Raw genomic sequence first — 13,415 nt, 5'->3', positions numbered from 1 at the left:
GTGAAGGGCAGGGGTAGGGGTGGGGGGTGAAGGGCAGGGGTAGGGGTGGTGAAGGGCAGGGCTAGGGGGGGTGAAGGCCAGGGGTAGGGGGGGTGAAGGGCAGGGATAGGGGGGTGAAGGGCAGGGGTAGGGGGGGGGGGGGTGAAGGGCAGGGGGGGGTGAAGGGCAGGGGTGTGTGAAGGGCAGGGGGGTGATGGGCAGGGGGGGTGAAGGGCAGGGGGGGTGAAGGGCAGGGGGGGTGAAGGGCAGGGGGGGGTGAAGGGCAGGGGTAGGGGGGGTGGGGAAGGGCAGGGGTAGGGGGGGCATGAAAGTGAGGCACAAATTGTTCACACACACACACATACACACACACACACACATCCGAGGAGGCTGCTTGGCCCCCCCAGCGGGCGGGGAGTTAAGTTAGCGCCGAGGAGTTATGGGAGCGCCGGGGAGTTAAGGGAGCGCCGGGGAGGTAAGGGAGCGTTGGCGGCTGGGGTAGGAGGGCCGTGCCGCGCTTACCCTCCATGTTTCCGGGAGCCGGTTGAGAGCGAGGGGGGAGGAACCTGCAGTTGGCGGCAGGGGCAGGAGGGCCGCGCTTCCCCTCCGTCTGGGAGCCAGTGCAGGGCGGCGCACCTGATGGGGGGGGGAGGGACAGAGGGGTGTGTGTGTGTGTGTGTGTGTGTCCGTCCTTTGCCCGTCACTCCGCCAATGGGATTGCCGCTAGGGACCCAGGGAGGGACATACAGACATAGCCACATAGGACGCTTTCAGAAATATATAGTAGATGTATTCTAAATATCAATAGAGGAAGAAGAGTGAATAACCAGAAAATACTATCCTGAGGGTCTTCCTTGTTCTGCTTATCCATTTTATTCTATAACAGAGGTGGTCAACGCCAGTCCTCAAGGGCCACCAACCGGTCAGGTTTTCAGGATATCCCTGCTTCAGCACAGGTGGCTCATCTGTGCTGAAGCAGGGATATCCTGAAAATATGACCGGTTGGTGGCCCTTGAAGACTGGAGTTGGCCACCTCTGTTCTATAACAACTTATTGCAGTCATTCACTAGGTATTGTGTGTGTTACCATTACATAAAATGTTTAATAGCCAGAAAAGTCTACAAGGAGGAGTCACCATGTCATTGAAATATGAACACCTATCTAATTCCTAAATAGATGTAGCACATCATTTATTGAATTAAATTATACTAATTCAGGGCTGCACCTCCCAATTTCACCAGTACATTAGTAATAAGAAAAATAATAATTTGAAAAATTAATTGCGGGCCCAAAACAGTGTTCTGAAACCCTGAAATTACACCTATCGTTTGGTTTGAGTCCAGGTACGTGAGAAAGCAAAAAATGATAATACGTGAAAGCTACACTTAGGCTTAAAGCACGAGAGAGAATTACATGTTTTATTTTATTTTTTAAATGGTTTTACGATTTTTTAAGTTTACAGAAATTAAGGGAAAATATAGAGACAGATATTTAAAAAAGACAAATTATACACAAACTGTTACCCATATTACAAATACAATAAAATCCAATGTGCTTAAAACAATACTGCATGTAATAAAAAAAAGGAAATAAACTATGAAAGGCGTACAATGCATCTGTTAGAGTACAAAATGGAGAGAAATTAATAAAAGAGGCTGCTGCCTATAGCAGTGCTTAAACTTTTTTTGGTTAAGGAACACCATCATTATATTGTAAAATTCTGCAGAACCCCAACCCTCTCTAATAGCGCGTCTGAGATCAGATGCATTGTAAGGAACCCCAACCCTCTCTAATAGCGCGTCTGAGATCAGATGCATTGTAAGGAACCCCAACCCTCTCTAATAGCGCGTCTGAGATCAGATGCATTGTAAGGAACCCCAACCCTCTCTAATAGCGCGTCTGAGATCAGATGCATTGTAAGGAAGCCCGACCCTCTCTAATAGCGCGTCTGAGATCAGATGCATTGTAAGGAACCCCAACCCTCTCTAATAGCGCGTCTGAGATCAGATGCATTGTAAATTCTTCTGTATTTGGAACAATTTTCAAATGACCTCAAAATTGCAGGTAGCCCTTAGGGATGCCCAGGTAACCCCTGTTGAAAAACACTGGTTTGGAGAAAGGTAAATCCTAGAAATAATAGAACCACTGACAGAATTTAATTAGAAAGTAATTCTTTTAAATCATTCCCAATAACAGATTTAGTAAATGTGGTTGATTTAATTGCAGCTACTGTTTCATAACTGTATATATCACAAGCACTAATTTCCACCAAGCAGTGGGCTTGAGAATACGATGGTCTTTCCCATTGAAAACTGGAGACAATTCTGGATAATCCAGTTGGGTTTTTCTCAGCTCATTTCACTGCGACAATGATATCAGTTTTGGGCGACCAGGCAAACGTCTGCTTTGTGCCACATAGATTAGTTTCCACAGGCAAAGCCTTGACAATATGCTTACTTTTTACCGTACGTGTGGCATAAACACAAAACTGGATAACTGGGGAAGTTAGAAGACCCACATGCCACTGCCGCGATCTTATACTTGTACAGAAGTACAGGTATGTAAAACTACTCTGAACAGAAAACCCGCAGGGGCACCTTGTGCGTTAGGCTAGTTTATACCACGCTTATGCAGTTTCCAAAATAAACCCATGGGCCAAACAGGTTCATGGTTTTAGGCAACTGGGGCACATTATACAGCAGTCAATTTGGTTTATGTTGGACCAGGCAACGACGAGGTTACTGGGAAAAGGCAGACAGGAAAATTAATTTGTGAATTCTAAAAAACATTGGTTTGGAGGGAAGTATGATTAGTAGCCATGTCCCCGCTGGCTACAGCAGCGCAGGCACTGGCGCCGTAGTCTTACTGTGGGTAAATATTTGACAAAAACCTTCCACTGTACAAATTACAAGGAAGGTACGATGCCGATGCATGTGTCTGCGTGTCTTCCACAGGCCCCCAAACCTCCTTAATTCACCCCATTCTCACGACAGAGTGGTTAAGCTGCAGGCAGGGATTCTGGGTAGGGACATGCAAATGAGTACCCAGTGGATCCCCGAAAGCTCTTGCCTGGCGCATTAAACGTGCTGTGTGACTATGGAGTAAGACCAGTGTGGGGTAGTGTCCGAGACATGTGAATGTACTAATAAACAAGGTTTCTTTAGTGTATTCTGTACGGTAGAGATTTTTTGGGCACTTTTTTTTGCTTAACATAACTTGTTGGCATATGTGGTATGCAATCTTTCAGCAAAACCAAACGTTCTTTAATATACAAGATTATTCAGTATTGCACAGAAAGCCCCATTAACTTCAATGGGGCTTTCTGTACCGTAGTGCAATTTCGGGTGCTATCGTATCTAACTGATTAAATCTGCCAAAAAGCAAACTATAGAAGTTCAAAGAACAGTCGATAGTATTGTGATTAAATAGCAACATCGTAACAATGAAAATATCACTGTCAAACTTCACCTCTAGCTCTAAACAGGTGAAGAAACACGTCTAGGTTTAGACAGACCCCTCACAGCATTTTACATGTTGTTTATTCTACAAGTTTCTCTGCCGTTATAGTATAAGAAAGCACAGGAAACTGTCCGTTCTTTGAATCACTACACTGCCGTTCAGCCGCTTGAGTGTCAGCGGGGTTTGCAATGCAGCACTTTCCCAGCACCCCAAAAAACTATCAGACCCTAAACTGATTTTATGTCATGCTGTATTATTCTTTTGCTTTTGTTACAAACATTTTTCATGAGTTTTCCCCTTTTTATTATTTTACCGGCATTCGCTGTTACCATGGCTACCGCCATCGCCGTAATCTGAATAGTGTCTCAATTATGTACATGGCACAGCATGGGCCCTGGCACACCAGAGGTCCTTATAATGTACCAGGTACATCATTCGCTCTCTAAGGCCAGACCCGGCTGCCCGCTCCAATGGAGAGGCCAACCCGATCCAAACGGATGTGCAGCTCCTCCCCAGCGCGCATCATGTGATCACTCCAAAAGCGTTGACATGACGCGGAAGTACGGTGGTCCGCCAGACCCCCAGCAAGGTTAATGGGAGTGACAAACTCTCAGTAACATCTCCACAGAAAGGGAGAGGGAAAAGAACGGAGCACTATCTCCAATGCTGTAAAAAACAGCCAATAAACCACAGGGTATGCGTTCCCAAAATGAAGCTATTTAATGGGTCAAAAATCAGTTACAAAGCACACCAACGCGTTTCAGACCTTAGTGGTCCTTTATCAAGGTGAATTGTAACATCTCCAGAATGAAACTACAGAATTTACAACAAGTTGATACTGCTAAAGACCGCAGCAGCAAAAAGGACCTTCTAGATCTATACATTACACCAGTGTTTCCCAACTCCAGTCCTCAGGGAACCCCAACAGGTCAGGTCTTTAGGATATCCCTGCTCCAGCACAGGTGGCTCAGTCAAAATAACTGAGCCGCTGATTGACCCACGTGTGCTGGAGCAGGGATATCCTTAAGACCTGACCTGTTGGGGAAACACTGCATTACACAGAACCCCAGTTCAACAAGTGTGGAGTACTGATGACTGTCCAGTGAGCCTGGAATATGGTTTTGTCTTCTGCATCTGAGAATAAAGTTGAGACATGCACAAGCTGTTGACAGGATGAGACACACAGTATAGGAGGCAACAATTTGCTGCTTAGTCCCACGTTATGTGCATGTTTTTGACTTTACGTCACTTGTGTCCTTGCACACGTCACTAGCTGGAATGAATGGACATCTTCAATGTATTGGTGGGAGTTGGCTATAAGATGACTAAGAAATTCCTTATGGCCCTAAGCAGCTCTTGCAGTTACAATGTATGGATCTTTGGTTTCTACGTATGATCATTTATTATTGTGTGTTATTTGTTGTACTAATTGTGCAACGACCTACAATTTTAGAATGATTTACCTTTGTTAAAATCACGATTAGCATCGCAATTAAGATGAAAGTATCAAAGTTGAGGGACCCTTCTACTATAACTTCCAAAAGACTTAACTTTCAAATCATTAGTCCCACCAAGTCGAGTGCACTCAAAATGTGAATTAGAGCGTGTACTCAATGGGGCCAAGGTACGAAGGCAATTTGGAACAAATGGGACCAAAAACCATTGTTTTCTTGGGAAGCATCAAGGCTCTTGCTCCAATTTTAACCCCATGTCTTGTGATGAGGAGCAATAGGTCAAGTTAAGGTGCAATAAGGAGATGGATCAAACTGGGTGCCACTTTCTTTCGCCATTCTGCGTCAAAAAAATCCTACAGGTCCGATGTGGCACAAAACTCTGAGTAAACAAGCATGGGGCACGCCAGCTCGGAGTGCGAAATGGCACGGGGCATCAACAAAAGGCTGTCACATCGTTCCCATCATTGTTCAATTAAATAACAACTCAAACAACTAACACTTTGGGTTCTGTTCACCAAATCTAGCTGGAGAACCAGTGCAAAAAAACAAAAACAGCAGCAGATTTAGCAAAGAGAAATGGCATTGAAAGTAAGGGATTGTGTTCCCCCCTTTAAAATACACAGTGCTGGTTTTTGTCCTCATTTTGCAGCCGAGAGATGTAGACAAATAAATCACATGATGAGCATTGACTTCACCTAGCAGTTTAACCGCTTTCCTGCCAAGAGGCACTATAACGCACGGTCGTGTCTCCGGAAGCAATGATCTAACCAACGCAGCACGGAGGGCTGCAAACATTATAGTCACTGGATGCTACCATTGAACCCTCGGTCCCGCTGGCAGTGAATGGGTTAATGATACCTGCAAATATTTGGTTGTACAGAGTTTTTTGCTCAGTATTGAGAGTCACAGAATAAAAAAGGCATAGTTATTTTTTATTATTTTTTTTTAGAACTCGCTGCTACCCACTCTTGCTAAGGAGCTGGCGATAGCACTATCTTTGAAGTGGGAGCGCTTATCTCATAAGTCTCTTGAATTTAACATCCAACTGCTCCTATTTATTAGGACACCCAAGAAACGTAGCTTAAGAAAAATCATTCATCCCAGTGCAAATCAGGGGAAGACAGACCTGTGTCTCATTGCTCACCTCTCCCTAATTGTATGTAAGTACAACTAATTGGTGCTTTCATAGATCTAGGGCAGCAGTGGCCAACTCCAGTACTCACGGGCTACCAACTGGCCAGGTATTAGAGATATCCCTGCTTCAGCACAGTTGCTTCAGCACAGGTGACTCGATCATTATGACAGAGCTTCTGATTGAGCTACCTGTGACGGAGCAGGGATATCCTGAAAACCTGACCTGTTGGTGGCCCTTGAGAACTGGAGCTGGCCACCCCTGACCTAGGGACTGTAAAATGAGACCGTAATAATAAGTAATCATTTAAAGTTAAGAAATTGAAGCAGGGGGGGGGGTCGGTAAAATTACGTCTCGACGCGTACGCGTCTATAACCATTGTATTTTAACATGGTCGTGTACCTGTTAAATAGCACATTTCTTGCATTAGCGTTCAATGTAGATGATGTTTTACAGCTGTTCTTAGTTTAGGAAGGCACATTACCTGTGCGCCTACGTAGATAAGACGCAAATAAATCCGTACCAATCGAAACGCATGAATTTCAGCACTGGCATTGATGTACCATGGCCGCTTTCGGTGCTGTATTGTTTCACGGGTGCTACCTGGCAGGGAATGCTCTGCAGAATAACAGACCGAGAGGCAGGAGAAGGATGGAAATAATATATAGGGCTCCGGTGAGTTTGTTTGGGATGCCTGATGAGGATGTAATGCATATCCTGGAAATGTTAGATCATGTTCAGGCTGACCTAGAGCCAAAATCCATTTTAGAACATGGTGTATGAGACAGATGTTACACATGTCCGGGGAAAACTGCAGCAATGAAACTTTAGCATCCTTTTAGACCAGATGCCAACAACTTTGTAGCGCAGGGTTGGGCGACTCCAGTCCTGAAGGGCCACCAACAGGTCATAATTAAGGATATCCCTGCTTCAGCACAGGTGGCCCAATCAGTGCCTCAGTCGAAGAAGTCCCATTCCTGGTCTCTGTGAAACACCGGGATTCTCTGTCTCAAGGATTGAGCCACCTGTGCTGAAGCAGGGATATCCTTAAAACCTTATCTGTTGGTGGCCCTTCAGGATTTAAGTTGACCACCCCTGCTATAGCGCCTAAATCAAAATGAGGTTGTATTTAACATAGGAGTTAAGTATACTCTAAATTGGACCCTAATGCAAAAAGAGGTGCAAGCTCGTTTAAATAAATTCGGTGCAGATGCTCCTACGCTGCCTGTCCAGGTGTAATTGTACCAACCTCTGTAACGTGCATTTTGTGTATTAACATCTCTAAAATTGATTACTTATAGAAAACGCAATTGTGCCATTTGCACGCACTCAACTTTACCAAACTTTAAATAACTACATCAGCCCCATTGTCTCAAATCCCCAGTATTCAACACGTTCCCTATAGCTACCTATATAAATACATGACACACTAAATATTTCATGCAGTTGTTATAAACCAGGGGGGGTCAACTCTAGTCCTCAAGGGCCACCAACAGATCAGGTTTTCAGGATATCCCTCCTTCAGCACAGGTGGCTCAGTCATTGTGCTGAAGCAGGGACATCCTAAAAACCTGGACCTGCTGGTGGCCCTTGAGGGCCATCCCGACCCCTTGTATAAACCCTTTCACTGCCAGAAGGGCTGGCATCACATAGCAACCCCCTCCCCCCCACCCTCAATGGGTTAATGATGAAGTGCCCACTCACCCAGCCTTCGAAGGAATCAGATGCCCCCGAGGTGGTCTTCAGCAGCTCTTCAAAGCTGAGGCTGCAGTTGGCCACGAAGTCATCGTACCCGATGGGGGTCTCGTGGAACACGGCCAGCTCCATCTTGCTGCCCTCGGTCACGGTCACGCAGAACTCCTCGTTGTACGTGGGCTTGTTGGTCTGCAGCTTGATGCTGGTCTGCCCGATCCTGCACTCGTCCACGTTGATGGTGACATAGGGGTCCAGCAGGCACGGACCCTTCCTGAACACGGAGTGTCTCTGGGACCAGCGGGTGGGCTGCAGCCCCACCGCCTCCCCAATCTTCAACTTCAAGCTGCCACTGAACCTCATACTCACAGCCATAGGGACACCCCCCTCTCCCCACTCCCCAGGGGGTGGGCAACTAGAAGAGGGTCCCCCTCCACACAGGTGCCTTACCACCTCCTTGCTGGGGGACTTCACTCGGCACCTGCTGCTTCTCCTCTGCCCATCCCCACAGGTGCACGGTGGGGGTGCTACTGGTCCCCAAGTCACCTAAGGTGCCTGCAAGGTGGAGCCAGGTGGGGCATTTGCAACAAAGTTATAAGCAGCCCTCCCTATCTCCGCACAGGGGGCTGTGGGCTGGCTCACCGGCTGCTGGTGCTTCCCACCTCTTCCCCCTTGGTGTTTCCCCAACTCTTCCCCCTTGGTGCTTCCCCAACTCTGAGTGCTGCTCACAGGCAGCAGGATCCAGGGAGTGTGCAGCTGAGAGCCCGGAGAGAAGCAGGAAGCCGCGACCTGGGAGTGACAGCAGAACACTGCCCCTAGCGGTCAGCTCAGGGAGGAAGTGTGTGTGTGTCTGTTCTGTACACCTTCCTCTCAGCTTGGTGTTTACAAAGTAACAATATGAGTCAGATTTCTGTAAAAGGCAAGATTTAGGGTTAACCTTTAGTGCGTGTTGCTCCTAGACGGGACTGCCCCTATAAATAGCTACCCACCTTATCATCAGCTTTCAAAACCTTAGCTTGCATTGCATTGTATTGTATGTCTTTATTTATATAGCACCATTAGTGTACATAGCGCTTCACAGCAGTAATACGCGACAATCATATAAATAACAAATAATATAAATAACAGATCATGGGAATAAGTGCTTCAGACATAAAAGTAACATTTCGGAAGAGGAGTCCCTGCTCCGAGGAGCTTACAATCATTAAAAGGTTTAGGGTAAGGTTAGTTGAAGCCCTAGCACTTCTGTGTGGCTCTTAGTTGGTTAAAGGAATCTAGAAACTCCAAATAATAGGTGTTGTGTAGCTTCTATATATTTGTATGATGTACATGAGGTATAAGAAAGATTAAGTTAATTGAATAAAACAGGGATCCTTGCAGTATTTTAACTCAACCTTTTTGCTGGCATAGGGGAAGCAATGCATTTTGCAACAATAGGGTTAAGTGAATTAATGGTTTCCAAATGGTATTTGTACGATTAACACTTTCACTGCTGGAGGTCTATGTTGTTGTTTTTTTTACACATTCGTAGAAAATGTTTAATTTAGTTCAGTGTAATCTGCTCAGCGGTAAATTAGCTATTTTATATATGTTTACAAATATAAATTTAGTTCAATAAAAAGTAGGAAGATAAATGGCATTTCCGGTATTAGTATTGTAATGGGCATGCATCGTGTAGATTAGCTTGTAGACGCGTTTCGAGTTGCTCCATCACTGAAGAAGGTAGGAAATAAATGAAGCTATTAAGATCCTAATACAGACTATTTGTCATTGTTAGGGCCCACACTTGGCAAGCGACACTTCTGCCCTGGCACATTTAGTGTCTTAAAATAACAACACTACAATTTCACCATATACCATCCTACGACTGATACTAGGAAGGAGCGGTTGGGAAATAAACAGGTGCAAGGGAAGATATGACACATCAAATGTTTTGTTAAGGAACTGGGAGGAGACTGTTTTAAACAGTTTTAGGATGTGATTATCCAGGGTTTTTTGAAACCCTATATTTTATATTGTGATATTCGGAGGAAGCTCAACCCTCTCTAATAGTGCGTCTGTGATCAGATGCATTGTAACAAACCCCGACCCTCTCTAATAGCGCGTCTGTGATCAGATGCATTGTAACAAACCCCGACCCTCTCTAATAGCGCGTCTGAGATCAGATGCATTGTAAGGCACCCCAACCCTCTCTAATAGCGCGTCTGAGATCAGATGCATTGTAAGGAACCCCAACCCTCTCTAATAGCGTATCTGAGATCAGATGCATTTTAAGGAACCCACCCCTCTCTAATAGACTGTCTGTGATCAGATGCATTGTAAATAACCCCAACCCTCTCTAATAGCGCGTCTGAGATCAGAAGCATTGTAAGGAACCCCAACCCTGTCTAATAGCGCGTCTGAGATCAAATGCATTGTAAGGAACCCCAACCCTCTCTAACAGCGCGTCTGAGATCAGATGCATTGTAAGGCACCCCAACCCTCTCTAATAGCCCATCTGAGATCAGATGCATTGTAAGGAACCCCAACCCTCTCTAATAGCGTGTCTGAGATCAGATGCATTGTAAGGAACCCCAACCCTCTCTAATAGCGTGTCTGAGATCAGGTGCATTGTAAGGAACCCCAATCCTCTCTAATAGCGCGTCTGAGATCACATGCATTGTAAAGAGGAGGTGTTAGCAAACGAGACACTGAAAGTAATATGGGAGAGGTAAGAGGAGATCCTGTTTAAACCGATGAATCCAAGGGTGGCTAACTCTTGTCCTCAAGGGCCAACAACTGGTCAGGTTTTCAGGATATCCCTGCTTCAGCACAGGTGTCTCAATCAGTAGCTCAGTCATTATGAACCAGCCACTGATTGAGCCACCTGTTCTGAAGCAGGGATATCCCTAATAACTGGCCTGTTAGTGGCACTTGAGGACTGGAGTTGGCCACTCATGGATTAATACTATTCACAGTCACACTGAGCTCCTTGGCTGGATGAGGTGCTGAATGAAGAAGTGTTTCCTGTTATTTGCAGGATATATGCTACCTGATAAGTTCTGTGGGTTACCACTAGACCTTGCATTACGTGAACTGGAGAACATCAGTTCCCTATTCCATTTCTCTGTGCCATTCATACTTTTATACTCCACTATTATGAAAAAAAAACGGAAGTCATCTACATTTTGCTAGCATACTGCAAGAAGCTCTTGGCTGCAAGATGGGGATAAAAATGTGTTGGAATCACAGCGATTATGAAGGGACATCTCAAAGCTTCCTAGCTGCAAATCTCATACATTGGAATTCCAGATGAATCAAACACAAAACGTGCCATCTGAATGCGTGATTCTTTCAAATATTCTTCTTGATAAAACTAGTGCTGATACATTTTTACCGGTATTTAAGGGGCACTCCTGGGGCCCATTTTTGTGTGCGTGTTTAAAAAAAATAGGTTTGAAGCTGGGGGTCTTCGGAGCTGATCCGTGTTAATTTTAGCTCCGGGGACCCCCTGCTTCCTGAGATACTTACCTCAGAAGGGGTGCGGGTAGCAGCCCAGATGGGGCTAGTCGGGGCTATCGTAATGGCGGCTATAAATATCCCGTGTCCTGCGGGCCAATAGGAAGCCGTGACGTCATCCCTTGCACATTCCTATTGACCAATGTGTCGCAGGATATTTATACCGACACCCCCTTGCGAGGTAAGTATGTCGGGAAGTAGGGGGTCCCCAGAGCTAAAATTAACACAGAGACCCCCTGCTTCAAACCTGTGCTCCTTCAATGCAGTTTTGCTGCATGTAGACCAGAGGTAGTCAAATCCAGTCCTCAAGGGCCACCAACAGGACAGGTTTTCAGGATATCCCTGCCTCGGCACAGGTGGTTCAATCAGTGGCTCAGTCGAAGATTGAGCCACTGATTGAGCCACCTGTGCTGAAGCTGGGACTGATTGAGCCACTTGTGCTGAAGCAGGGACTTATTGAGCCGTCTGTGCTGAAGCAGGGATATCCTGAAAACCTGACCTACTGGTGGCTCTTGAGCACCAGAGTTGGCCACCCCTGATGTAGATCGTCATAAATATCTACCCCCCTGTGGTGACATTAGGTATGACATATCTCCCTATTCCCCATGCTGGTTTTGCCTTAAAAAATACTGTACATGTCTTAGGCAAACACACATGGAAAAATATTTGGAAAGAATGACTTGACTAATCGCCGTGGACCTTGGAGGCTTTACTTTGGCACACTTACTTTTCCACATGTTTTCTTTCTCCATTACACAATTAAATTAGGTTTTATTAAACGGTTATTACTTTTAACTCACATCATTTTTTTTAATTTGAAACAGGAAAAAACAGTGTCACAAAAATTCTAACAAGTATGTTCGATATACGCTGACTTAGTTTTAGGCGGCTATATGAGTTGTCAGCGCCATTTCTTCCCTCCTAAAGGCGACGAAACGCTGTTCTTCTGCTAGCTGCGTCATTCCACATTTCTCCGACACCTGTCACTATGAGAAATCATTCATATTGTTTAACGTATAATCGGAATTGAACGCTTTATTCATTTGTCGTTTGTTATTATTGTTACAGAATAGTTTTCTGTGTGTTAAGAGAAATGGTTACAAAAGCAGCAGCGCTACTAGATAAATGTAAAATGGCGAATTTATTTCAAGATTGGTTTGTTGACTTTCAAAGCACCACAGAGCCCCAGCTATCTGAGAGAGCTTCTAGTTCCCTACACTCCCGTTCGCTCACTTCCATCTGCAGGTGAAGGACTCCTAACAGTTCCCAGAATCCCCGTGACTTGCCTAGGGGCCCGAGCTTTTAGCTACGCTGCTCCCACTCTCTGGAACAGTCTGTCTTGTACAGTTACAGAGGCCCCCTCTCTGGGAATCTATAAAAACAGGCTGAGGACCTACCTGCTTACCCAGGCATTTAATTAATGATCCACAACCTGTATGGCATTTAATAGCTACAGCACCGTCCCATCCTGTTATTGTATCTTTCTCTCTGTTTGGTCCCGTTTATAACCTTGAATGTTTTCTTCTTTTGTCCTTTTAGTAACTGTGAAGCGCTTTGAGTCCCATTGGGAGGAAAATGCTATATAAATAAAGGTATTAGTATTAGTAGTAAAATACAAACTTCACACAACTCTGTAGTCTGATGAACCATCATCTTAGTAGTTGAGGCTGATGAAATGCAATTTGTGCTTCCGAGAGGCCATCCTTTGACCCATGTGACGTATTTATGTTGTGACTTTTCAACGCGCTTTTAATTGACTTTTCTATGTACTTTACTTCATTATTACCAACTCTTTCTAAAATGTAAATCTACTGTTTTAGCTACTGCCTGATAAACAGCACCTGCAGCCTCTGGCGTTAAGTGGAGTCTGCGCCTCTTATTTCAGCGCGGCTCCCTTCACTGGGTACAGCGCGGCTCCCATCACTGGGTACAGCGCGGCTCCCTTCACTGGGTACAGCGCGGCTCCCATCACTGGGTACAGTGCGGCTCCCATCGCTGGGTACAGTGCGGCTCCCATCACTGGGTACAGCGCGGCTCCCATCACTGGGTACAGTGCGGCTCCCATCACTGGGTACAGTGCGGCTCCCATCACTGGGTACAGCGCGGCTCCCATCACTGGGTACAGCGCGGCTCCCATCACTGGGTACAGTGCGGCTCCCATCACTGGGTACAGCGCGGCTCCCATCACTGGGTACAGAGCG

The 13,415-nt window shown here is 45.7% G+C and overlaps 1 protein-coding gene across 1 annotated transcript in view; it reads right to left on the bottom strand.

Annotated features, from left to right (window-relative positions):
• PRKCH (protein kinase C eta) overlaps window positions 1–8,513 on the bottom strand; it is a 116,779-nt gene extending 108,266 nt beyond the window's left edge. The window contains exon 1 of the mRNA XM_075614839.1: window positions 7,729–8,513. Coding sequence (XP_075470954.1) covers window positions 7,729–8,091 — 363 coding nt within the window. The 5' untranslated portion in view covers window positions 8,092–8,513. The remainder of the gene's footprint in view (window positions 1–7,728) is intronic.
• Between the last annotated feature and the right edge of the window lie 4,902 nt (window positions 8,514–13,415).

The sequence above is a fragment of the Ascaphus truei genome, chromosome 9 (assembly GCF_040206685.1).
Source record: "Ascaphus truei isolate aAscTru1 chromosome 9, aAscTru1.hap1, whole genome shotgun sequence".
NCBI lineage: Eukaryota > Metazoa > Chordata > Amphibia > Anura > Ascaphidae > Ascaphus > Ascaphus truei.
The sequence above is the reverse complement of the archived record's forward strand: the minus strand, read 5'-3'. Positions and strand labels throughout refer to the sequence as shown.